The sequence below is a fragment of the Pelmatolapia mariae genome, linkage group LG1, assembly GCF_036321145.2.
Source record: "Pelmatolapia mariae isolate MD_Pm_ZW linkage group LG1, Pm_UMD_F_2, whole genome shotgun sequence".
Lineage (NCBI taxonomy): Eukaryota > Metazoa > Chordata > Actinopteri > Cichliformes > Cichlidae > Pelmatolapia > Pelmatolapia mariae.
This window is the reverse complement of record NC_086227.1, coordinates 24,192,501-24,219,156: the sequence shown is the minus strand read 5'-3', so window position 1 is coordinate 24,219,156 and position 26,656 is coordinate 24,192,501. Positions and strand designations below refer to the sequence as shown.

General features: G+C 38.2%; 3 protein-coding genes across 4 annotated transcripts in view; 2 read left to right on the top strand and 1 right to left on the bottom strand.

The window, feature by feature from the left end:
- The window catches only part of LOC134629525 (chromodomain Y-like protein 2), a 45,026-nt gene extending 26,770 nt beyond the window's left edge, over nt 1-18,256 (top strand). Inside the window, exons 3-7 of the mRNA XM_063476916.1 lie at nt 9,301-9,518; nt 16,617-16,789; nt 16,885-17,095; nt 17,182-17,325; nt 17,422-18,256. Coding sequence (XP_063332986.1) covers nt 9,301-9,518; nt 16,617-16,789; nt 16,885-17,095; nt 17,182-17,325; nt 17,422-17,580 — 905 coding nt within the window. The 3' untranslated portion in view covers nt 17,581-18,256. The remainder of the gene's footprint in view (nt 1-9,300; nt 9,519-16,616; nt 16,790-16,884; nt 17,096-17,181; nt 17,326-17,421) is intronic.
- Nucleotides 18,257-20,523: 2,267 nt separating this feature from the next.
- cmc2 (C-x(9)-C motif containing 2) lies at nt 20,524-22,543 on the bottom strand. 2 transcript variants are annotated; one of them, XM_065471942.1, is made up of 5 exons: nt 22,251-22,543; nt 22,006-22,079; nt 21,421-21,491; nt 21,260-21,331; nt 20,524-21,144 (listed from the first exon to the last, which is right to left on the bottom strand). In XM_065471942.1, exons 2-5 carry the CDS (start codon nt 22,040-22,042, stop codon nt 21,061-21,063), a joined length of 264 nt encoding a protein of 87 aa, XP_065328014.1. In that variant the 5' UTR covers nt 22,043-22,079; nt 22,251-22,543; the 3' UTR covers nt 20,524-21,060. The 2 variants fall into 2 exon arrangements, with proteins under 2 accessions (XP_065328014.1, XP_063333013.1); XM_063476943.1 differs by lacking the exon at nt 22,006-22,079 and having other exon boundaries at nt 20,532-21,144; nt 21,421-21,537; nt 22,251-22,538.
- Nucleotides 22,544-22,645: 102 nt separating this feature from the next.
- cenpn (centromere protein N) overlaps nt 22,646-26,656 on the top strand; it is a 4,144-nt gene continuing 133 nt past the window's right edge. The window contains exons 1-11 of the mRNA XM_063476931.1: nt 22,646-22,715; nt 23,733-23,908; nt 24,052-24,097; nt 24,234-24,293; nt 24,772-24,845; nt 24,973-25,146; nt 25,240-25,341; nt 25,544-25,598; nt 25,722-25,831; nt 25,950-26,073; nt 26,528-26,656. The exon at nt 26,528-26,656 is cut by the window's right edge and continues 133 nt beyond it. Coding sequence (XP_063333001.1) covers nt 22,712-22,715; nt 23,733-23,908; nt 24,052-24,097; nt 24,234-24,293; nt 24,772-24,845; nt 24,973-25,146; nt 25,240-25,341; nt 25,544-25,598; nt 25,722-25,831; nt 25,950-26,073; nt 26,528-26,649 — 1,047 coding nt within the window. The 5' untranslated portion in view covers nt 22,646-22,711 and the 3' untranslated portion in view covers nt 26,650-26,656. The remainder of the gene's footprint in view (nt 22,716-23,732; nt 23,909-24,051; nt 24,098-24,233; nt 24,294-24,771; nt 24,846-24,972; nt 25,147-25,239; nt 25,342-25,543; nt 25,599-25,721; nt 25,832-25,949; nt 26,074-26,527) is intronic.

The following is a 26,656-nucleotide window of genomic DNA, read 5'->3' as shown; positions in this document are numbered from 1 at the left end:
TTATTGCTGTGTAATTATATCTTTCAACAACTTAATGCATTCCCATGAACTTAGAATTAATCTATTAAAGATGCGTAGGAGTGGGTGCTGGTTTCTGTAAGCCACCATATTGCCCTGCCATCTGGAATACAGTGGCCAAGAATGAACACTGCTGTTCTGCCTAATCACGTTTTATTTGTGTGGCTAAAGACTGGCTGCATGCCTTAAATGTTACATTTAATGTAAAGATCATATTTAACTCTTTCAAACAATTTATGAGTATTTAACATTTTTGCATCTTTCCCAGTATGTAATTTTCTTCCTCCTCTTCATCTGTATCCTCGACCACTGCTGGCTTCTCTCATTTCCACCCCATCCTATTCCTCCTCACATCAACTCTCATCTCCTCAACTGAAGTCGGGGTTCTAACACACAAAAAATGTGCATAAACATGTTTATTTATTCCCCAAATTGTTGCCATTAGTTTTTGTCAGCAGATTAGACTTGCTACTGTCCTGTGCACAGCTGACAACAAGCCGACCAAACAGCAACAACAGCTTGTTAACCTTATGCTAGATACTATGAGGCTTGAGTGTCCTAAAAATCACACTTTCTCCCTGATAAACAGTTTGATTACATTCTCACATCGTATGACAATTAATTCACTTAGTTTCCCTGGCAAAAACAGCAGCCCTCACCAACAGAGGAGTTCAAGATATCCTTAACACCTCACCTCAGTATCACTGTCATCAGATAGAAGTGAGTGTCACTGACTCGTCGACTCAGTTCACAAAGTTTTAAAACCTCCTCCAGAGTAAATAAACGTGGAGTTATTTGTCCTACAGTGTCCACTGTACCTGGATTTATGCACTTGAATTGGAAGTGGTAAGAAAACAGAATTCAGTTAAATGCAGTCTCAAATTTGCTGACATCTGGTGGTGAGATTTTACTTACTACCTCTTTAAGGAAGTGTGGCGTACAATAATTCCACCAAAAATAAATAAAGTTCAAATAAATAATTAAAAGCCCAGAATTACCAGGATAATCACACCCATGATAAGTGTACATAAATTTCTGACAACGACTGTAAATGTAAAATGAATCCAGATTTGAGCATAGCTTTTCTGTATTATCACAACACCATGTCCTGTAGTGGCTTGTATATACAGTGGCTTGCAAAAGTATTCGGCCCCCTTGAACTTTTCCACATTTTGTCGCATTACAGCCACAAACATGAATCAATTTTATTGGAATTCCACGTGAAAGACCAATACAAAGTGGTGTACATGTGAGAAGTGGAACGAAAATCATACATGATTCCAAATTTATTTTACAAATAAATGACTGAAAAGTGGAATGTGCATAATTATTCAGCCCCCTGAGTCAATACTTTGTAGAACCACCTTTTGCTGCAATTACAGCTGCCAGTCTTTTAGGGTATGTCTCTACCAGCTTTGCACATCTAGCGACTGAAATTCTTGCCCATTCTTCTTTGCAAAACAGCTCCAGCTCAGTCAGATTAGATGGACAGCGTTTGTGAACAGCAGTTTTCAGATCTTGCCACAGATTCTTGATTGGATTTAGATCTGGACTTTGACTGGGCCATTCTAACACATGGATATGTTTTGTTTTAAACCATTCCATTGTTGCCCTGGCTTTATGTTTAGGGTCATTGTCCTGCTGGAAGGTGAACCTCCGCCCCAGTCTCAAGTCTTTTGCAGACTCCAAGAGGTTTTCTTCCAAGATTGCCCTGTATTTGGCTCCATCCATCTTCCCATCAACTCTGACCAGCTTCCCTGTCCCTGCTGAGGAGAAGCACCCCCAGAGCATGATGATGCCACCACCATATTTGACAGTGGGGATGGTGTGTTCAGAGTGATGTGCAGTTTTAGTTTTCCGCCACACATAGTGTTTTGCATTTTGGCCAAAAAGTTCCAGTTTGGTCTCATCTGACCAGAGCACCTTCTTCCACATGTTTGCTGTGTCCCCCACATGGCTTGTGGCAAACTGCAAACGGGACTTCTTATGGTTTTCTTTTAACAATGGCTTTCTTCTTGCCACTCTTCCATGAAGGCCAACTTTGTGCAGTGCACGACTAATAGTTGTCCTATGGACAGATTCCCCCACCTGAGCTGTAGATCTCTGCAGCTCGTCCAGAGTCACCATGGGCCTCTTGGCTGCATTTCTGATCAGCGCTCTCCTTGTTCGGCCTGTGAGTTTAGGTGGACGGCCTTGTCTTGGTAGGTTTACAGTTGTGCCATACTCCTTCTGAATGATCGCTTGAACAGTGCTCCGTGGGATGTTCAAGGCTTGGGAAATCTTTTTGTAGCCTAAGCCTGCTTTAAATTTCTCAATAACTTTATCCCTGATCTGTCTGGTGTCTAAATCCAATCGAGAATCTGTAGCAAGATCTGAAAATTTGCTGTTAACAAATGCTGTCCATCTAATCTGACTGAGCTGGAGCTGTTTTGCAAAGAAGAATGGGCAAGGATTTCAGTCGCTAGATGTGCAAAGCTGGTAGAGACATACCCTAAAAGACTGGCAGCTGTAATTGCAGCAAAAGGTGGTTCTACAAAGTATTGACTCAGGGGGCTGAATAATTACGCACACCCCCCTTTTCAGTCATTTATTTGTTAAAAAAAATTTGGAATCATGTATGATTTTCGTTCCACTTCTCACGTGTACACCACTTTGTATTGGTCTTTCACGTGGAATTCCAATAAAATTGATTCATGTTTGTGGCTGTAATGTGACAAAATGTGGAAAAGTTCAAGGGGGCCGAGTACTTTTGCAAGCCACTGTAGATAAGGATGATTTATATTTTTCCACCTCACCCATAACACTTACTACACCATGACAATAACGAGTAACCTGTAGTAGAAGTAATAGTGGCAGTAGTAGAAGCTATTTATTTATATATTTTAATGTTACCACAGTACCACAGTCGCTCTTGTATCATACAAATGGCCTCACATGCCTACTGTGGTTCTTTCGTGCTGGAGCAGCTGATAACACCTTTGAATTTCACTCCTGGGTCACAGTCCAGTGCCTCAACCACTATAGTTAATCATTAATTGTGTTTTTAAAAAGTCATCTTGATCTGTTTTAGCAGAAAATCAGAGAAAAAAGCTGAATAACTAAGCATACTAGTACATAGTTGTAGGTTGAGTGTTTCCATTTTGCTTTTAGTTCAGAGGATGTTTTAAATTTTCTGATATAAAGATACTTGCTTTATGGCCACTTGCGTCATGTGCTTGTTTAACTGTGAGTATCTACTGGCTATACAGTCATGAAACATGCTATGTAAGGCTTTATATTGTCTTTTCATTCAGTGGCACTGTAGCAACATGAACAAGATGACTGTAGAATAAATATGCCAAAAACATGTAAACCATATTTACCCCATATAGAACAGATCATCTGGTTTGATTTTGTTTAAATTACTTCATAAATAAACACAATTACACAATTCTGAGGTAAAATGTAAACAATTTTCACTTTTCTTTTTAATCAGCTTAAGTCAAACTAAGCCCTCTTCTTGCTTTTTGTGGATACAATTTTTCTGATAAGCCTAAATTTCCAGTTGCAAACTGAATTTCTATTGCTTTTGGATATGATGACATCACTGTCATGGTATGATCCACAACATATCAATTCAATTCAATTTCTCAGTTGTTCATTAATTTCAAAGCATCCTAATTTAACAAGTGATTGTGATACTTTATTAAAGTCTGTCGTTTATTTATGAGGATGGTAGGGCTGCAGCACTAACCATCCTAATGGCCATCACCCTGGGAGCTATTATAGATCCTAATCTCATAAGCCTCAAAAGACTGCCCTGCTCACCTCATCCAAAATCCTGTGCTAGACCCGTTAACCCGTTGAAGTCAAACATGTCCCTGTAAAGATGTCACTGTTTTGCATAGATCATTTCTGAAATTGTTAGTTCTAGACTGGATCAGTTCTTATGTGGGATCCAAACTATCCAAACAACTAAACACAGTCAAGTGTCCCTCCAGTTGCTTCACTATAGCTGTATTGTTTTATATCCATTGTTCACGTCTTATGATATCTGTTAATGTTCTCAGTCATCCATGTCATGGTAGTCTTGAGACCTTGTAAAGAAGACAGGTGGACTTCTTTGAGTGTTGGACCTCTTTTTACCGAAATAAATCCGGTTGCCTTCTTTTCAAGTGCTCAACACTAGTGGATGATTGCAGAATTGGTTAGGAGAAAACTTTTTCAGTATCTAGCCAAGTCAAGAGCAGGTACATAGACCTGCTCGAGAACCAGAGGAATTGGAACCAGAGGAATGTACTATAATGCAAGATTAATAGGTTAGAGTTATGCTCAGGTTAAAGTCAGTGTTCTGAAGTGTCTTTTTACCTGCCTAGATCACTGTAATAACTTACAGATTCTCTGCCAGGGAAATATAATTTTTGCATGTGCAAGTGGTAAGGCTGTACCTTACTAAAACCACTGAATGAAGCGCAAACTGTCCATCATATTGTTACAGGAATACCTGTGTATTGATTTGCTGATGCATAAAATGTATAAATGTTACCAGTAGATTAAAGTATCGCTTGCACTGCTGGAATTGCAGCTATTAGAACAAAGAACTCTCATGAAGAGTACCTATTCAATCAGTAAAATTAATTTTACTTTTTTATCTGCCAACAAATTAAAGGGATTCCCATTTTTCTTTATTAGATATTAGACAGGAGATGTGAATGTTCAAATGTTTCAGTTTAAAGTTTCGGAGCCCTAATGTGCAGCTGTCACCTTAGAACAGCGGCACTCTGCAATAAAAATAATTAACTTGAACTAAAATGTTTATTTTATTGCTCTTTGTGCTAGATCACCAAAATAACAATTTTCAGTAGTGTTAATCTCTTTATTTGTTTAAGTGTTGCATTTCACTGTTCTGTTTTGGGGTTTGTTTGTTTTTTTATGTTCTATTGAAGATATGACCTGAGTCACACCGTGCCACTTGGTGAAGAGTGCTGTAAAATAAAATAGGGGAGACATGATGGAATTAATGAAGGCCAGCTAATATCCAGCCTCCCCTAGCACTGCCCTCTGAACCCACTGCTCCACCCCTCCCTTGCAGCTGTGCCCGCCACTGTTCTTTATAGAGTTTTAATTACCATTTTATCACCATCCTTATCATCTGTCTGTGACTGGAGTAGGTGGCACTCATAGGGATCACTTTTGTGGGGAAGAAGTCATATGACCTGTGAAATGCCTTTTTTTACTTTAAAGTGAACACGCATTAAGCATAAGGCAGGAAGCTGGCCTTAGTGGAGAAAGCTGACAACCGCCAGTGTAATAGCTGTTATTTCTAACTGGGGTTTTAAGTCAGGCCAGCTAATGCGAAGAAAGCCTGGCTGTGTAAGTGTGCAGTAAACCCCTCAGGTCACTAGTGTTTATTGATAATATTACCTGTGATGGAAGTAGTCACATCATGCATGGGGCTGTACTCTGCTTGAATTCAGCCATATGCTGCAAAACTCTTTGGCCCTTCACAGTGCAAATGGATAATGAAGCATACTACCAAAGCAACCCAGGAGTTTCTCAAGGTAAAGAAATTGGATAGTCTTCAGTGGCCAAGTTAGTCACCTGATCTAAGTGTAGTAGAGCAGCCTTTCTGTTACTGAAGGCAAAATTGAATACAGAAACACAAATAAACAAGCAGAAACTGAAGACAGCTGCAGTAGCCTGGAAGAACATCTCAAGAGAGGAAACACAGCATTTCATGAACTACAGGAGTTCTAGCCTTACGGCAGTCATTGACTGCAAGATTTTACATACAAGTAAAAATATAAGTAAAATATTTTAAAAAGTCATAATATTTAAAATGATGTTAGCTTGTTGAATTACTTCAAAGTCTCTAAAAATGAAGACATAAGTATCAAAATGGTTGTAAGCACTTAACAATGTATGTAATAATTTAGTTTTGAATATTAGATGAAAGCCTGCGCTTCAATCACATCTTTTTTGTTCATTTAAATTCTGCTGTGGTGGTGCACAAAGTCAAAATTACAAAAAAAGTCATTGTCCAAACATTAATGGACCCAATTAAGGTGGTGACACCATTTCAAAATTGGCACCCAAAAACCCCCACAGTACCTACAAATTAGTTTTGTTTTCAAGCTTGCTGTAAAAATTAAATAAAATTAGGTCTTTAAATTAAGTCACTATTAGTCAAGTTTCAAATTGTGTAAATTTAAGAAACAAATCCCCAATGTATGATGATTATTTAAAAGTGCATTCTTATATTTTCAGGCAAGAAATACTTTACTTTTTTCTTCAGTCAACATGAACTTTATTGTTTAAGGACCAGACTTTTGTCTCCATATTTTCATCAGTCATAAATTTGGCTGGAAAAGCATCACACCATTTGTTCTAGTAAAAAGACTCGGTGTGTCTGAGTAATTTCTGATTTATTTTGGTTATTGTTTACCACAGCATCACTAGATGTTCTTAGATGAGGAACATGTGCTTTGTCTGACTCATTTTTTCTTTCTGCCTTTAATCATTTATCTCGTAAAAGTCTACAGCTGAGAATGTGGTACTCAACCCTCTTGGACATTTTTTTTTCTTTCTCAGTGCAGATGAATCAGTGATTTCTGTGCATTAGATATTACACTGCTCCTGTACGTTAATGCTCCTTTGTGTGACAAGACCTGAAAATTACACTGATTGCTTTTCAAATGTGAACATGAGATTGCATGTAAATATAACTGTGGGCAATTTTCAAGGTTGAAATGTTAATGCAATCAAGTTGAAATTCATTGAATCACACCAAGAGAGTTGTGATATTGTGCAGAGAGAATACCCTTAGATGACACATGTATATGTAAAAGTAGGTGTAATTGTCCACATCGCATAATAACACTGGGAATGACTAAGAAATTCAAAATTAATTAAAATCATTGCTAGTATAAAATTATTCAGGCTAAAAAAAAAACAAACAAAACGCATTACTGAAAAAAAATCCTTTTTTTTAAAGTTCAGACTATGTAATATTTTCTAGACTTCTGTATATGGACTATGTATCGTTTTTTGTTTTTTGTTTTCCTTCGGCTTTCAGCTCTAAGTATTAAGAAATAATATTACAGTATAAAGAAATGTAGTAAAACTAAGAAAATGCATTTTTTTTATTAGGAACTTGTAGCCTTGATAGGCTAAACACAACATTTATTTGATAGTTGGAGTAACTTTGCAGGATTTGTTTAACACTGTGACATGAAAAAGACTCTGGCCGCACTGTGGCAGCAAAGATAATTTGCTGTAAGGAAGGGTTGGGTGTACTCCAGATTTCAAATACACTGATCAGGCAGAACACTGTGGCTGCTGACAGGTGAAGTGAATAACACTCATTATCTCTTCATCATGGTAGCTGTTAGTGAGTGAGATATATTAGGGAGCTAGTGAATATTTTCTCCTCAAATTTGATGTGTTAGAAACAAGAAAAATGGGCAAGTGTAAGCATTTGAGCGAGCCTGAGAAGGGCCAAATTGTGATTGTTAGACTAACTGGGTCAGAGATTCTCTAAAACTGCAGCTCTTATGGGGTTTTCCCAGTCTGCAGTGGTCAAAATGCAAGAAAAGTGATCCAAGAACGAAACTATGGTGAACCAATGATAGGGTCATGGGTGGCCAAGGCTCACTCAAACATGGGGAGCAAAGGCTGGCACATGTGATCCAATCCAAAAGATGAACTACTGCAGACCTTCCCAAAGTGTGGGGCCCGCCTCCTAGGGGGGGCGCAGAGCCATTGCAGGGGGGCGCGGTATGAAAAGGGTGGAGGGGGGGGGACAACGCTTGGACACTGCTAGCACGGGGCTCCCACACAAACGCAAAGCAGGAGATGAAGCATGGCTGAATATGTTTCCAAATCAACTTCATTCTAAGCCAAAGACTAGAAAATATGGTGAAGCATATCTTCCCTTCCACAAGTGCCGAGGTAGGTCTCCCCTGCAGAACTGGTTTTCCCTGCATTGGGAGCACGCGCTAGGCTCTCCAAATCACGGACAAACAGTATCCCACATTCTTGATTTTTAGTTCACAAACACTTCTTGTAATGACTAACTACTCCTGACATTTTGGAGATGTTAGCTCTTTATACAGTAAAGTTACAGTGGGATACAAATAATATCAGGCTGATCCTGCCACGATTTGTTCCCTCTGTCTAAATCACGGACAAACAGTATCCCACAGTTGTTAATGTTTTTAAACCCATTTTGCACAGAGAGGCATTTTTTGAAAAATGTATTGAAAGCAATGTTGAATATTATTACACAGGAAAAAAACAACTACATGTAAAATAATTACACCCTGACGCCTCTGCCTTTCTAAATGGAGGGACAGTAACGGCGTGTGTATATGTAAGCGTGTAAAAACTGAAGATAGTCAGATTAACAGTATTTTGTCTCTATCTGCCATTCTGCAATTCATGTAAACAATAACGTGGTGCACAGCATGACGTGAAAAAAGGCACATACCTTTGACGTTGCCTGACGAACTCTGTATTCCTTGTCCACACGTAAACGCAAAAAAGGAGTTTTTAAAAAGATCTCAGTTTTCGGTGATTCGAAACGCCGTTTACGTGTGGACGAAACAGCTGCGTTTTACCCGTGTAGGTGTGGATGTAGCGTAAAAGAGTTAGTAGTTTATTTCCTTACTGCCTGTAATTTATTGCCTGTAATTTATTGCAGTTTATTTGTATTTGCTTAATTCTTTACTAAATGTTTGAGGTGCGAAATAAACCGCAATGGAGCAAAATATGGGTGTGTGTGGTTGGAGGATGTGTTTGTGCGTGCGTGTGTGTGTGCGCGCGCGGGGGGGGGGGGCGAACATTTTTCTTGTAAAATAAAGGGGGGCCCGGCAAAAAAAGTTTGGGAACCACTGAACTACTGTATCTTGATGCTTGCTCAATCATCCAGGTAAGGAAATCCCAAAAAGTTGATTACGTTCATCTGAATGTAACGTTTTCAGTGGAAGAAATATTTCGTCACTCATCCAAGTCACTTCTTCAGTCTCAGCTGACGCTTTTAAAAGGTCTGCAGTCTAACCAAACTAATATTTACCAAATAATTTCACTGTGTGAAGTGCAAATCAAAGTCCCTTTTTTTAATGCTCTTTCTTAAAGAATATATTTCACCCTTAAACTTGGATTTGGAAGCACTTTGTAATTGCAATAGCAATAATTGCAATAGCCAACTGTAATAGATTTTTTTTTTCTTTCAGTTGCTGTCAATTATTTTAAAATGTTCTAGAAGACAGATTGACCTGTTCTGTCACTTCTTGTATGAATCAGGCTCACCTTTAGCCAATGGGAAGATGCACCTACACAGCTCAGTGAAGCGGAAGCTGGCTGAGGAGAAAGGCTACGTTTTTGACAAGCGGCTCAGGTACAACGTGCGACAGAACGAGAGCAATTGTCGATTTCGAGACATTGTGGTCAGGAAGGAAGAGGGCTTCACGCATGTCCTGCTCTCCAGCCAAACAACAGATAACAATGGTCTGACGCCAGAGGTGAGAACAAAAAAAACACGAGTGCTGTGCCCATGTTCCATTTTTCATTTTGATTAGTGCATGTCGGTTTATTTATATTTACATAATTTATATTTTGTGCTTCGCTGACACGTATTAATTGGTGTTGATTGTATCCTAGTTGCCATGGAGTTCTGTCTGGGGAAAAAAAGAAACCATGAAAGTTTGCCCAGTAACTGTTGTAGAGATGCCCTGGAGCTATGCAGTAGTTCCATAACTGCTCAAGGGGAGTTTTTCAGGAGACGGTTTTAGAAAACTGTGGTTTTATTTGACAGCTGCCAGGTGTGAAAATGCCAGCTGCATAAATCTAACACAGGGCACTGCTGAAAAAGGGGCACAGTTTCCTCAAAGCTGCCTCCTAACAAACAAGGCTTCAACAAGTTTAGCAATTAGGGGTACATATAATGCAGTGTTTTGCCATCTGTTGTTACTGCAGCAAAATGCCAGTTGAACTAGTGAGGAAATTATGCTGCAAGATCATTGAGGAAGTCTTTATGTAATAATTCTTAGAGAGGGAACTGGATACCCTAGAGATAATCGCCAATGATTTCTTTATAGCTGTTTGCTATTTAGGAATATCACTCCCATTGCTTCTACAGGCTATGGTCTCCAGGAGGCATGGGCATCATTAACATAAAAATTATTCATTTAAAGAAATTTAAACCTAGTATGTAAATGTGACAACTGGAATATTGTTTTGAGAATATAGTTTGGCTGTCATTAATTTCCCGACTTCTAAAATAGGAGTACCCTCAAATAGTTAATGAGAAATATAAACCAATGTTTGTTCTTTTTTATTTGCAGTGCATTCTCAAAAAATATATTATTTAAAATGTAAATTTGTGAGTACAAAAAGAAACTTTTAAAATGAATTCTGCCTTTTCAGTCTCCCCATTACTTGATAAGATTAAGGTATAAAATGACAAAAGGTTTTTGGTTGATTTATTAATAGATTATTCAGGGCCTTACTGTTTTGAGAAACACTTCTGATTATGTGTAATGATATACCAGCTGAGTCTTCTCTACAGGCGTTTAGGGGGCATAATCTGTACCAAGCTGTGTCCTCCCACTTTGGATGAGTTTTCTTACGCTCTTGTCAGTAATTTGGCGATCACCTGCTAACTCCATGTCAGTCAAACTACCTTAAAAAAATTATAATCTAGCAGTGAAACAAACTGTAGATGTTGAACTTTATAGCCATAGTAACAGACGGTGTCTAAATCTGTCATTTAAATCACTGATCAGAACCTGTAACCTATATGTGTATATTCAGGTTTTTTTGTGCATAAAGGTTTTATTTATTGTTTTTCTTAATGACCCTATGAAGTGAGAACAGAAATATTTGAACTCAGTGAAAATTTGCTTCAAATTGCATCTATTTGTGGTCATTCTTTTTGCTTAATCAGACATGGTTATTATCAGTATATCCAGGTGTAGTGCTTCAGTGGATTAAAGTGTTGGGTTACCCTAGTTGCACACTTTCCACAGCCCATGTTTATGTCCACATGGGTAGAAGTGACTTGAGGGTGAATCAAAGGATGATTAAGGGTAAATGCAAGGCTGTCCAATTTACTGAGAGAGCACAGATTTGTCAGCACATGCCACACTACTAGGGTAACAACTTTGCATTTGACCTCCAAGTAGACTCTAAATAGACTGGAAGACGGTATTAGTCCAAACATAGCTGACTTTGTGTGCATCAACAAGGCAGATACAGCATAGACTCATTCGTCTAAAATATATCACTATAGTTGTACTCAGGCTTTGCTCAATGGAGGCATAAAACTCAGACTTTATAAAACTGGGTGAAGAGCTTGAGAAAGGCTGGAGCATGTGCATCTGCAGTACTTGATGCCGTTTAATGGCTCTCTTCTATGCAGCTTTGTGAACTGTGATGATTCACTCGTTGATCTGGCTGCCTGCAGGAGTCTTCCAGCCCATGATTGGTTGCTCATTTCCACACTCCAATCAACAACAAGCTGGTCTATTTAAATTTCCTGTGAATGTTTTCAGTAACTTGCTCTCCCCAGATGCATACCAGCGGGTGAATTTTGATTTCTGTTTCAGTTTTAATTTAAAGGATTTAATGGAGATACTATTGTTTAGTAATTCAAGCAATTTCCATACCATTTTACTGTTTGTAGAATAGGTGTATACTTTTGCTTGAAGCTGAAATATAAAGACAGGCATTTAAAGTTTAAGATCACTTAGATCTCTACCTCATTCTCGTAGACTGTTTTGCATTCATAGCACACCTTGAAAGCTCAGACAGACAGGCTTGTATGCCTGTATTTGTAAACTGGTCAACAGAGTTCAGCCTTAGGGCAATTATTATCCCGGATGACACCCCCCCCCCCCCCAAATTAAGTTCCTGAAAAGCCTAGGGGATGAGGGGAGTAACAACAGGGGAAAAGAAACTGAAAAAAGAAAAAGAGTAGTTCATGAAAATAGGGTTTTCATTTAAAAGAATAGAGCTGAAAGAGATGACTACGCCGCTATACCCACCAAACAAACGACAACCACAAACTAAAATACACTGAAAAGAGATTGTTAAAAAACAAGTTAATAGAGAAAAATTTTGCTTTCAACAGACATTAGGTACTCAGTAAAAGCTCCAAAGAACCACTAATCTGACAGTCAAATCTCCGGCAAAAGACACTACTACAACTCACCACTCTCAGGGCTGGCCCACACACTGAGACCAAACCGCTTAACACCAGCGTTTATAGTGTCGAGTGGCTAATTGCTGAGTTCCTCCAAGGGAAATGGATGACAGCTGAGTTCAGGGAGAAACAGGACACATCCACATGCATGCAAGCCCCAATATGTACTAATATGCCCACTGACATTTAAAAACAAAAAAAATCAGGGTTATTAACGGGGGCAACACAGATGTGTAATAATTAGCAGTGCTGCCACACAGGAAGAAGGTCCTGGGTTCAAATCCAGATTGGGGTCTTTCTGTCTTGTATTAACATGTCCAAAAACATGTGTGAGTTAGGTTAACTGGCCATTCTAAATTAGCCATAGTATGAATGAACAGAATAGTGACTAGTAGGGCTGGGTATCGTCACTGATTTCTAGAATCGATTCGATTCCGATTCACAAGGTCCCGAATCGATTCGATCCACGATTTGATTCGATTCGATTCTTGGAAATTTTGCCTCAGACAGTCAGAAATATTATAATTCAGATCATGCATCAGTACATTTCCATATTTTTATATCTATAAAAAGAAAGCTGACACTTGCGAGACTTTATCAAAGGTGTGAGCATCACAGCAGATGCCTTTGTGTCAAAGTAGCTGAGGATAAAACACAGAAAAATGTGAAGGTGATTTTCCTGGCCTGGGATTTATAAAAAATATTCTGCAGTAGATCAAAAACGACAGAAAACCATTAATGAACATATGAACATTACCTGCTGAAGTGAAGCAGAGCAAAGTTACAAAGGTTTTATTAGAGACACAGCTAAGCGTTTTGCAATTTTGCATAATTTTAAAAAAGTTTAAATTTGTTCAGCATTGAACAGCAGAAATGAGGCTTTCTTTTCGGAAGTAAGTAAAAGGAAAAAAAACAGCGGCCGACAGCGCTGTAAACAACGGTAGATTTGTGCGTAACAAGCAAGCGAATAATGCAGAAAACAGATTTTTAGACGGGAAACTGTTCTTGAAGTACAGAGAGAGAGAGAGAGAGAGCTGTGCATGAAGTGTGATTTTTATCGTGGTGGAAGCAAAACAGCAAAAGTAAGAGGGAATTCATGATGATGTTTATGTGAAGTGTAGTTTGGATCTTCTTTTGCTGCTGGTTCAGTCAATATTGTTTGGAGAGAGCTAAAACTAACAGCTTTAGAATCAGCGCAAAAAGGGCGTGAACACAAAGCACGGACCCGCCGAAACATCAGAATCAGTGAGCTGTCGGCTTTCAGCCCCGACAGTGTCCGTGCCGTCAGGTGAGAAAGCCACATCTCACTGATTCTGATCCATCGGCGGGTCCGCGCTTTGTGTTTACTTCTTTGTGCAGAATCTGTGTACCTGCTCTATTTTACTGTTTTAGCTGTTTGGTGGTTGTTGAAATTTTGTGAGGTTTAACCTGAGATTCTGGCATTTCGGGCAAAATAAATTTATATTAAAAAATCGATTCAGGATTTTAATGAATCGATATCACGTTATCCAAGCTAAAATCGATTTTAATCGATAAACAAAACCCACCCCTAGTGACTAGTGTCCAGGTTGTGACCGTTTCTTGCTCCATGACAGCTGCAGTGGCCTCCAGCTCCTCCTGCCATACCTGACCCTGATCTGTATCTAAATCTCTGTCTTGTATTAATAACACGTTAGTACGCTAAAAACATTCAGCTGTTCTTTTTTGTGCATCATTTGCATAGTTGTGGATAAACACTGTTTCTCTTAACCATACAGAAAAACATTTATTTATTTTAAATTTCATCTGTGTAAAATTGAACCTCATCAATAAATGAATGAGGTTCAATCTGTCAATGTTAACAGGTCTATTTTTAGAGGTCTATTAAAATATTATGGCATTAGCCACAAATTACATGCAACCCAAAATCATCTGCCTTTGGCTCATAACTCTAAGCAAACAGGATTTTCCTCTTCTCAGATTGTAGGATGCGTCTTACATCTTCCACAGAGGGTGGTCATGGCTTTGATACAGCATCATAAGCACGGCAGTCTGTACTTCACAAGCACCGAAGTGGCCTAAACTATGTGTGCACATGTGTGTGTACTTTCATCTGTGACACTAAGCTCGTAAGCTGTGGGCTCATCAAACAGCTCAGATAGCTCCTTCTATGTCTCTCAGTCTTTGAAGCCACAGGAACAAGAGGGTCTACGGATGTGCTTACTGGATGGCTGAGAAAATCTTGAAAAATATCCCAGTTCCTTTTTCTTCTAAACACTCAGTGCTGGCTGTGAGTGAGAAAGTCCCCCTATCTATTAACTGGTACACTTTCTATCACCTTTCTGGCCTAAAGTACTGTAGCTTTCTATTATAATCCCATTGTTTTTCAACCACCTGTGTGTGTGTGGTCTTTTTTCATTTCATCAATAAATGAAAGAGAAGTAAGAAATTAAAAACTAAGTGAGAAATATCCTTAGCATTTTCTTTGAAAAGGTTGCATCCACAAAAAAACAAAAAAACAAAAACAAATTTCTGTTATGATAAATTTAAAATATTCTTACTGGGAAAAAAGTGCTGATGCTGATCAGTTTACTATGTTATTTGACCTTTTCTAGTTTTATTATACATTAACATATAACAAGCTGCCCAAGAAACATGTAGCAGCCGAACAACTTTTTTTGGACTTTTGGGCACAGAGTGTGATAAAAGAATTCCATCTCCTCAACAGTTCTTCAAATATTGAGGTACACCTTCTCAAATTAAAGCCAAGACTCAGCACTTTAACACAATATCCAACATTTTATTCTAAACTAAATGTCCTGAAGATTAAAGCACAGAGCATCTCATTAATTGTCTCAGTGATAAACATCCCTAAATGCATACTGCAGCAGATTTGTCTACTAACGTCTTCAAGTTCTCCGACTCCTCATGAATGTCACTTTGATTGCCCTTTTCTTTCTCTGTTTGATCGAGTGGAACTAGCATCTGTTCATTTCTCCTTCATGTATCTGAGCAAGTGTTTCATTCACCTCCTAAAATAATGACATTTGTAATTTCTCACTTTCTGTCATGCTCAATTACACACACACACACACACACACACACACACACACACACACACACACACACACAAATTGTTTCCATCATTGTAGAGGATATTACATTGACTTGCATTAATTTCCTGGAGACTTATCCTAACTTTAATCATAACGTGCTTGTCTAACCCTTGCATTCACTATTAAATTTCATTATGAGAACGTGCTTTTTGTGCCCCACCACGTCACTGTGTAAACGGACTTGTGTCCCCACAACATGAGTAGTTCAAATACGCAGACAACACAGCACACGGTTAAAACTGGGGTCAGATTATGTGCTTGGTGATACATAGAGAATTAAGTTCACTTTTGAGGTTGAATGGTTAATATGGGTCAGGAGTGATAATCTGATTAAAATGCAACAACACAGTGTGCAGACTGACTGCAGACAGTGACGTGGTGGTGTGGGTGTGGGGCTGGGGTATGTCAGGTTGACTGTCTGACAATGTCAGCAAACTCTTGTTTATCAGATGAGGCAAAGGCCAAACTCTTAATACTGAATTTTGCATATATTGTTTTAACTGGCAGCATGAAACGTGTCTCTTTTCAGACTACTAAAATGTACTGGGCCCAGTTGTTGACATACCATACTGCAAGGATGTTATATTAAAGTAAAGTCTGACCAATATTTTCTTAATATACCCTTTTTCTTTTTTTTCTTTTTTTTTAAATATTTCTATGCTGGAATAATTACACACACAGCTTTTCTTCCTTTGTAACGCATGCAGCCATAAGGAGTGGGAATTGTTAACATACAGTTAAGCCAGTTGTTTCTGACGTGCAGGCTGTCAAGGAAACAAGCTGCATAGTGCTAGTTGTCACATTAACATCTTACCCACATCAACCCCTGCTTACAGAGTAACATCAAGTAACTAGAAACCATTTCACCGCTAAGCTGACCTTCTACACAGAAACTAAGCTTGTTGGAGCAAAAGTCTAAAAGCTTGTGTTTTTATTTTTTTATTTTTTGCCCTTTAAATTTAAATAGAGAATGTAAATTGTATAGTATTTATGCAATATATATACAGTTATATATATTTAGCATTAGCATGTTTAAACTGAATATCTCAAGCTTGTTCCTTCAAAGTGAAATTTTGTTATATGCTGTGATGTGCTACACAGTTTTCAGTCTCTGTTAACCTTAAGGATGCAGAAGGAAGTCTTGCAATCCCAGTGCTGGTCTTTTTTTCTTTTCTCTGCTCTGGGCATTGCAATAAAAAATAATGATGTACCTAGTGGATCTTCAGTTTTACTCTGAGGATTCAGAACCTGCATTTAAGCTTTTTCCAGTCCTCTTTTGTTGGTTAAGAATGTAATACACATTTGCTCTTCTTTCTCTTCAGATCATGAAGGAAGTTTGTCGAGCTTTGGGTAATGCCGCTGCGGATGACAGTAAATTACTACTGCTCAGTTCAGTGGGGACTGTTTTCTGCAGTGGCCTGGAGCCATCGTATCTGATAGGGCGTCTGTCCACTGACCGCAGAAAAGAGAGCAGCCGCATCGCAGATGCTGTACGGTAAGAAGAAATTACTCCACTACAGGCAGCAGCTCTTTTGTGTGTTACCATTAGTCTTGATAGAGTCACTGCTGATCATTCTGTGACCCCTGTAGGGACTTTGTGTTGGCATTCATCCACTTCAAGAAACCCATTGTGGTGGCAATAAACGGCCCTGCTCTGGGCTTAGGAGCATCCATCCTGCCACTGTGCGATGTGGTGTGGGCCAGTGAAAGGGCCTGGTTCCAAACTCCATGTGCAGCCCTGCACCTCACTCCTTCTGGATGCTCCTCTTACACCTTCCCTCAAATACTGGGCGTCGCTCTTGTGGGTCCCATCAAAATCTATTTTTTAGCAAAATTCCACGTAATGTTATGTGTTTCCACGATAGCATTTTTTCTCCTTCATTCCAGGCCAATGAGATGCTCTTCTGTGGAAGAAAACTCACAGCACAAGAAGCATGCAGTCGAGGGCTCGTGTCGCAGGTCTTCTGGCCAACCACATTCAACCAAGAGGTGATGCTGCGTGTGAAGGAAATGGCATCTTGTAGCGCAGTGGTAAGTCTTGTTGATCTACACAATGCAGAAGGCAAATGTGTCTCTTAAGGATGGAAATGAAATAACTCTTTCCCCTTTTGTCTGTGTGTTTTAAAGGTCTTAGAAGAGTCTAAATGCCTGGTGAGGAGTATCCTCATGTCCGTCCTGGAGGAAGTGAATGAGAAGGAATGTCAGATGTTGAAGCAGCTATGGTGCTCAACTAAAGGACTAGAGGCACTCTTCAGTTACCTGCAGAACAAGACAAGTGAAAAGTAACCATCCCACCACAGAAATTATAGATGGTCAGTGTGGGTATGAAGCTACCTAAAAAAACAAAAAAGGGGGGTCAGGTTGGCAGTGCTGTGGTGTCAAACTCATTATGGGCCTTTATTTCCATCAGTGAGCAGGAGAATTCTTTCTGATTTCTTTCTGTGTATATCTGTTAAAAATTAAATTCAGTCATGATCACTTTTCTAAAACAGGTTTTTGTTTTGTCCCCAAGTTTTCCCAGATTTCCATGCTCTGTGTTAATGAGTCAAAGAGCAAGGGGGCAAATATGCATTGCGTAAGCGCAGGGAGGTACAGAGCGCATCTGTACATATGTGAGACTTATTCAACAAGATGGATGAAATAATAAATGTATTTCTGACTGCACATGACAAAGTGATGATAATATATAGAAGAAGAATATATATTTATAACAAGCGTGTAAAAGAGTTGCTTTGTGTACATAGAATGCATTTTTCCAGGATTTTTCTTTTAGTCTCTTACTGTTTTAAATTGAAGTGTAAACCAAAGTTTGCATGAGGACACAGTTGCTTGCTCCTTATCATGCACATCCTCTCCTATTTGAATTGACTGTATGTAGTCATGAAGTAGTGTGGATTTTTTTTCCTCATAATTATATTTTCTTACATAAACATCTTTATTAAAAAGAGCATTTCTGTTTGCTTACATTATTAAAATAACCTGGTAGATGAAATTAAATTCTTCCATTTAAATAAAATAAAAAGTATTTCAGGTGATTTTTTTTTTTTAAATAATAAAACTATTGTGATCCATCCAACTTCCCTCTTTAACAATATAGGCAAGAATACTGCATTTATTTTTACAATTAATCACACAAAGGCCAGGATTTCTCTTTTCTTGCTGGAATAATGCACCGATAATTTTTACAAATCTGTGAATGCTAGCACTAAATAGAAATGCTAAAAGTAACTGACTGCAGTTCTCACAGGGGAGAATTGGTGATGAATCCGATCAAACTCTGCGCTACATATAGTAGCCTTTATTGAGTAATTGATGTGGATTGTCATTACATAAAATGTATGAACATTCTTAAAAAACAACAACAACAAAAAAACCCAGATGATGTGTTTTTTTCCTTAGCTGTGTGTTTTTAGAGCACAGAAGAGATGAAAATGTCTGGATTCTCAAGCATCTTCCGCTGTCGTTGAACAATAATGTAAAAATTGAACATTTTTGTTGCTGGAATCCACTTCCTGTCCTAACCTGCATGTGATCATTCGAAGTTTCAAGAAGTTTTATATTCTATATGATATTTAGGGATCTATTTTGTTTTACCAAAATGTAAATGCGTCTAGCTCTGTGTACATTTTTTTAAAAGGTGTCCATTTTGCAGTTAAATATGATAATATATATATAATGTAGACTGTTTTCTGTAACTAATTGCATGTAATATACTGTAAATGTGCTGCTTGTCTGAATTCCTTGTATTTCAGGGTATGTTTTGTACCACCATTGTAAGTACTGTTAGAAATGTTGCGTTTTATTTTTGTATTTATTTGACTTAACTGTTGTGCCGTGCCATGTGGTTTACTTTGCTCCAGAGGCACCCCGGCTTCTTTTTCGTGACCCTGCAGAAAAGTGAATTAGCAAAATAGGCCCAGAAAACAGAAAATGTATACATAAATACATACGTCCTTCATGACCAAAATGTTAACACTATTGTCACTTGAAGATATGATTTACAAATAGAGGTGTTGTACATGATCAGTGAGAGACATGGGCTCATTTAATTTACTTTACATTGTGCTTTAAAACCTTTGTGAGTATGAGCTGAGGTCTGTGGTGTAAACAGATTGTTAACATTTGTAAAAGATTTAATGCAATGTGAGATTGTTAAATGATTTTGTGGTCATTGATTGCTGGGATAATAAGGTTGGAAGCTTTTTTTGTTTTGTTTTTGTCAACCAAAAATTGACAAAAACAAACAATGGCAGACTTCGACCTAAGCGCATTAAATCTAAAACCTTTACAGTCACACCAAATGATTTTACACTTACTGTCTAAAGGAAATGTGATTCATGTAACAAAATCTAAATTGCCGTATACTCAGGTTTCTGTACAAAAAAATTTATTGTGGTCATTAGATCTATGAAAGGAGACCCTGTCTTTACTTCTATTGTACTAATCTGATGATAGATTATTTATATTGTGTCATTTGCTTCATAAGAAGAGGTATAATATGGCTTCTGTACAGCATCAATGAACACAAGTCACTCAGGTCTGCTGAGCGTTGCTCACGCTGAAGATTCATGGACTTTATTTATTTTGTAAAATATCAAATTTATTTGAGTGTCAACTTGGACAGAAGCATTTCTTTGATTTGAAACTTTATTTAGGGCTATGGGAGTTTATAATGGATTTGAGCCCCAAATCGCCAGCTCAGCATGTGTTTGAAGTGTGCTTGATGAAAATATTTGAAGTAGATCAGTTATAACTTGCTCCATTATTTATTACAAATTGCAGGTTTATATTTTATTTTACTTTTTAAATACACATACCTACATGTGTATTTTTTCCCTACACTGTCTAAAAGCACACCTTGGGTTGCCTTATAATTTAAATGTTTGTCAAGGAGTTATTGATACATTGTGATGAGTAGAATGAGCTGCTTCAAATAAAGAAACAATTCTTTGACAACATGTTTTTACATTTGCACAGACACAAGGCTTCTGCGTATGGTTTGCACAGCTAGCCTAACCTTACCTAACACTCAGAGAAAACCTCACACTTCTGATGTGGTTTTAATTACCAAAAAAAAGAAGACTCACGTCGATCATTTTGTTAGCAAAATGCATATAAATGCTACATGTGTTACATGCTGCGAAACTGATACTGTGTCCCGTGTTGTTGTGGCACCATGTTAAAGCAAGAACAGATTCTTACATTAATTCAGAGTTTTACTTTATTCAAAAAGAATCAATATGATTCCCAATTCAAAGAAATCTTCAACAATAGATACTGTTATATGTTAACAGAGTAATCCTTGCTGTGGTTTTGTGCCAACAGACACATCAGTGATGGAGCAGTAGTCCGCTGCAAGAGATGGGGGGCAAATAATAATCCCCAAACTCAATCTTCAATCTCAAGTACTAGATGGTTTTTTTATGTTGACCTGTCGACATTGTTGTCAACACTTCAAGTTTTAGTCTATGTAGCTGATAAAAAGTACCCATGTAAGCTTAATTGAGCTTACTTGCTATTCAATAAAACTTTAAAAATACCAGTAATATAAGCATCAATATGGCAAGATTACCATTTTGTTCTTGGAGACGCACACCATTAAATGAAATCACCCACACTGCTTATAAAGAAATAGCTCTTCATCTGTCCTGACAGAAAATGTCAGCTGAGGAAGCCTGGTACAGAGTGTCAAGCTTCATTCAGTGTGCCAAAATCTCAGTAGGTTTAACTTGCTGTGCCAGTGGCACGGTTGCAGTAAAATGTCCCTTAGAGACGGTCTTTAGGTCCTTCTTTCAGCCTCTTCTTCATCTCTATAGCATGCTGCTTGCTGCGCTCCCGCTTTTCCAGTCTCTGTTGAATAGTAAGGAGACAGAAATGAATGTAAGAGAGAAAAAAATCTTTTAATAAGATTGATTGTTGTGTCCTATCCATAAGTGGGAAAAAAAATAATTAAAAGCTGACAGACCTCTTTCTTCAGACACTGTCGCATGGCACGGTCCACATCGTTACATGTGCCAAAGAACTTCAGAATATTGTGCTGATCGTAAAAGCAAACAAGGTTTTACACAATTTTATATCTATGCATGTGAAGCATAGAGAAATAGTCACATTTGGAGATTGACTTACCTCTTTGTGGCACTGTCTCAGTTGACTTATTAGTTCATTACACTCATCTGTGTGAAGGTGAGGTGACAGGTCAGGGTGCATTTTGAGTTAAGGGCTTACTGAAGAACTGCAGAGACACTGAAAGGCAACAAACAAGAGTTTAACTCAGGATATACTCTCATCTATAAACAACATAAAATATTCAGCCCAAGGGGGGCACCTTAGAAGTAATACGATTTAAGGCCAGTATACAATAACATATAGCAAGAAAGCAAAATATTGCCAAATCTGGAACTGCTGATCTTTTGCCCAACCAATAACAAAAAATGAATCAATAATTGAAAGAATTGTTTTAACTGTTTGAATTAATTATTCCACGGACTGCTTCAACTGCACTTTATATACCGTATATCAGGGGTATCAAACATAAGGCAAGGGGACCAGAAGCATTCTGGGAAGCACTCCAATCTGCCCCACTGGATGGCAATGGAAAACAAGAAGTGCATAAACATCCTGTCAAGATCAAAATGGGTTGTATGTGCCCCATGATGTAAAATTAGTTTGACATCCCTGTAGTACGTCAGCAGCATTTCCTCTAAAGGATACTAACACCTCCCCATCCCTCTCCATCCTGATGTGTCATAGTGATGACCGAGATTGTTTTTCCAGTGGACACTTACCTGCAGACACAGAGGCAGAGACAAGAGCATTGTTTCAAATGTACACCATCTACATTTACTTTGGCATTATGTTAGCTAGACTAGACTTTGAACTGGGGATCTGTACTGCCTATGTAGTAATTTATAATAAACTTTATGTCAACACTGGATTATCATCTGAATTAAACTTACCACTGCAAAGGCTTTATCATCTGAGAAGTTTCCAAGCACACCTGGGTAAAAAAGTCACTGCTTGCTAACTACTAGCTCCAAGCTAACTTCACAGAAGATGAATCTATACAACCATTAAACAACTGCAGAAGCTTTATGGTCTGTTTCCACGGTAGAACAATGCTGCAAGTCACTAACGCCTTAATGAACTGGACTAAATGAGCTGTAGTAGTACTATCGCCGGTTTAACCTACAAGAAATTACAATCTAAAGGACGTGCCTGCCTGTTACAGGACGTGAAGCTTTCGTAACTGTTTCGCCTCAACGATTTGAGTGACAAGAGTCGAGGGCGAATCGTAGCCTATATTCTTCTTTGGCCTCACCAATGGCGTGCGTACTTTCCACAAAAGGCGGGACAAATGATGACGGGGGTTTGCAGGAAATACAAGAAGGCTCCTCTCCAAGCACCTCCGTTTTTGTGAATGGGTACGGTACTATTTGGTCACCTGTGCTACACATGTTTTTTTTTTTCCGCCATTACTTACTATTACTGTAATGCATGGAACCTTGTTTCCGTCACTAAGTTTTTTTTTGTTGTTGTTTCTTTCTTAAGTCAAATGTTCATGTCATTATTTAACATGAATAAATTAATAACTCGAAAATGTCAACGATGTTTAATTACCTACTTACGGTTCTTTTGTTATTTTTGCTTGTTTGTGTGTGTGGCGTGTGCGTGTGTGTGTGTGTGGGGGGGGGGTTGTATTTTGTGTGGTTTGTGTTTACGTAATTTGAACAATCTGAGTGATGGGTTTTACCGTTTTTCCTCTGACAACATTTCCTCTTATTTATTTATTTAGTTATTTATTTTTGGTTGTTATTTTGTCCTTTTCATTTCGGAAGGTGCATGCATAAATGGGGGAAATTCATAACTAAATGGACTAAACTAAAAATTAATAAATAGTGTTCATTCTCTGAGTAAACTACTCATTGGTCAAACCTAGCCTAACCTAACTAACCCCTGACCCTAATTTAGTTAGTAAGCCAAAATTTCCATACCGTGACCTGAACTTTTGACTTAGAGATGACAAATTTTCTTCTATTTTTTTTTTCAACAGTTTCTATAGTAGCAGTGGTCATATGTCATATGAACTTTTTGTATGTCATAATTAATTTCACTCAATGACGGTCACTAATTTCTTTCAACATTTAACTCTTTATGTAAGGGTCTTATTAAGGTCATTATTATATACAGATTCGTATAAGCACGGTTGGTCACGTCAGTAGCAGCGGCACTTAAAATTAATATGTAACTCCAAGACAGCAGAGGGCGCTGAAGGAAATACGTGAGTCCGTTTTGCAAATATCTGATTGGTGGATTCGTGTGCTTTTATTCTGGGCGGTTTGTTTGGAATCGATCGACTGTGGTGTGTTATCGTGAAAGCTGAACAGATCGACTGTTTTACTCAAATTCAAGCTGTCTGTCTATTTCGGTCACTTTTAAAGGAAGCATGGACAACACTGCTAAACGTTTACTGGAGCGACTCGTAAGACGGATTCCGAGTCAAATGCTGAAGACAACGCTGGATAAGTGGAGCCGTTTGACGTCGACGCAGCGGCAGTCCATAGATTATACAGAATCAAAATGGGCGTTAACAGAAAAACTACTTGCCATTTGCGAGGTATTTGGCTGGTTTTAGGCAATATAATTTGTTGTTATTTCTATGTGTTCATTGTACACTGTAAAAATGTTCACATTGAAACTACTATTAAATATTATGGTGTTTGCTCTATTAGTGTTTAACATAAGTGTTGTGTTTCACAGGAAAATGAACTGACAGTTAAACACATAGCTGAGCTCGAAATGATACGTAAGTCGAGCGAAGTTACTGTATTATATTATTACTATCATATATTATGTTATCATTTTTGGCTTTTTGCTATATCAGTGGTAAGGACAGATTTACAGTTCACTAACAGTGCTTGTGTCGCCCTGGTTTCATACAGATGTCATCGAGAATCCCAACCTGGGCATGTGGTATGCCTTCCAGCTCATGGACCCTCAAGGTATGTTGAAACAGTAATCTGCTCTGTGTCGTCAAGGGCTGAAAGCCTATAAGTTTTGAACCTTCGTTGAATATCGAAGCTCTTGGGGTTTTCAGGGAATGTTCTGTCTTCCTCCCCTCACCCCCAACCGGTCGCGGTAGATGGCTGCCCCTCCATGAGCCTGGTTCTGACGGAGGTTTCTTCCTGTTAAACGGGAGTTTTTTCTTTCCCACTGTCACCAAAGCGATTGGTCATAGAGCGTCATATGATTGTTGGGGTTTTCTCTGTTTTATTATTGTAGGGTCTACCTTACAATATAAAGCACCTTGAGGCAACTGTTGTTGTGATTTGGTGCTGTATAAATACAATTGAATTGAATGGAGGTTTTCTTTATTAAATTATTGATGGCTTTAAGTGCCTAAATAATATTTTAATTTCTTGCTGTCTTTATAAATATTTTAATCTTATAAATATCTTCATCTTTTTTTCTGTTTTCTAGATGATGCTCACTCTGTAGAGCTGACACAGTTCAAGGAACAATTTAAATCCCACCTCCGTGAGCTAATAAGACATGTAAGCTATTCCATCTAATTTACACCAAAAAATCCTATTTTTAAATCGTTTTATCAGCAAATTACATTTCACGTGCTTCTCTGTTAACCTCCTGCATTATCAGTCTGTTTTCACTTTATATTTGAAGGTTTCTATCAAGATAAAGAAGCACACAGATGAAGCTGTATGGATTCGAATTGCATGGGGAGACACCTTTTCTCGCCCCAACCACCTGAAACCCACATATGTCGTTCACTATCTTCAAACCCCTTACGTCTTTCTGACCAGCCTAACTTCAAAACAAAAGCCTCTGTTGTCACAGGTAAGGATGACTTCTGTGGTTAATCCTTCACATTGTTTATCCAGTTTCCTTGTTTGTTTCCATCCTACTTTAAGAGACTTGTTTGCTTTGCAGGCTTTGGTTCTGTCCACCCGATATCAAGCTATTAAGGATGCTAACCTCAGTGGACGGAAGCTCACTGCCATCAGAGATCTGCTTATGAAGCAGTATCTGCAAGTATGCCTGATTATTTTACATAATTATTTACTAGTTAAGACTGACTTTATTTTTTTATTTTTTTTTTCATTTCTTAGATTTTGTGGGCTGCATGCAGTGTTTTCACCTTTTTAAATTACTGCTTTAGACAGTAAAATGAGTGGAATTTTGCTCTGACCTTTTTTTTTGTTTTGTTTTTTTTTTTTGTTTTTAATCCACCTAGGTGTTTCCCACCAAGTTTCCTAGCCCTCTGGCAGAAAGGAATCGTGTTGTCTCAAGTATGTTTTAAAACTTTTTGATTTTCTTTAAGCCGTTTTCTCTATGCATTTCTGTTGTATGGTGAAACATGTACTTAATTTTTTTAATGCTGGTTTTATGTATGTCTTTATTTATATGTACAGACCTTCACATAGAAAAAGAGCAAGCTGGGTCTGCAGCAAACAGACATCAAATGGCTTGTGAGGCATTTGGTGATGGGATATTACCTCAACTACAGTCTGCAGTTTACAAGGTAGCCGGACAACACCGACTAAGTAAAAGAAGTTGAATATCTAAGCTGTTGTTTCACTGCTTCACAGATACAGATGTTAACCCAGATGCTGCCATGTTCCTTGTTAATGTTTCATCAGCTGGAAACAAAATTCAGAGATCACACCAATAAGACCATGACAGAGCGGGACGAGACATTCAGATGTGTTGTTAAATTTGCAAGCACCAACCTCCTCGAGTCACTCAGACACTCTGCATCCTCAGGTACACAGAAAGTGTTAAAAACAGTCATAAGAGTAACTATCATCGTCTTTTGTAAGGAAGTAAGTTATGTTACTATAACCTGGTAAGTCACAAAGTCATTCAGAATACTAACTGCATCTCTGCAAGTGTCCACAAGAGGGCACCCAAGTCCTGGAAGAAATAGCCATATAGTAATGCTGTTACACCATAAGCTACTTCACAATATTCATGATACTTTGGGAAGAGGAAACTTTTCTAAGGAAGTTTGCTTTTATGTTTGATTGTTATGTCCCTGAATCCTCCTCACTTTGCAACTCTTTCCCACATTTTCCGGTGTGGGTGGAGACAATCAAAATACTGATAGTGACAAGGTAATAAACGAATTCTCAGTTATGACGCAGGTTAAAACCTGAGCCTCATTGTTGTCTTTCTGGTTTCTCTAATGGTTATTTAAACATTTTTTTCTACTTTACAGGAGTTGCTTCCACCCCTGTGACACCCCTTCTCTCATCCGTTCCCTTAAAGGGAAAAAATTATTTTGTTATCACAGACAATGGCCCTGGACCTTCATCACAAATGAAGCCATCACAGAAATGACCATCAG

What these genes read in the sequence shown, in the direction of transcription:
- cmc2 (XM_065471942.1), bottom strand. Translation starts at nt 22,042, where the DNA reads ATGACACATCAGGATGGAGAGGGATGGGGAGGTGTTA. An exon ending in AGAGGGATGGGGAGGTGTTA is followed by an intron (nt 21,492 to 22,005) that starts GTATCCTTTAGA and finishes AAATGCACCCTG; the next exon opens with ACCTGTCACCTCACCTTCAC. An exon ending in GACAGTGTCTGAAGAAAGAG is followed by an intron (nt 21,145 to 21,259) that starts GTCTGTCAGCTT and finishes ACTATTCAACAG; the next exon opens with AGACTGGAAAAGCGGGAGCG.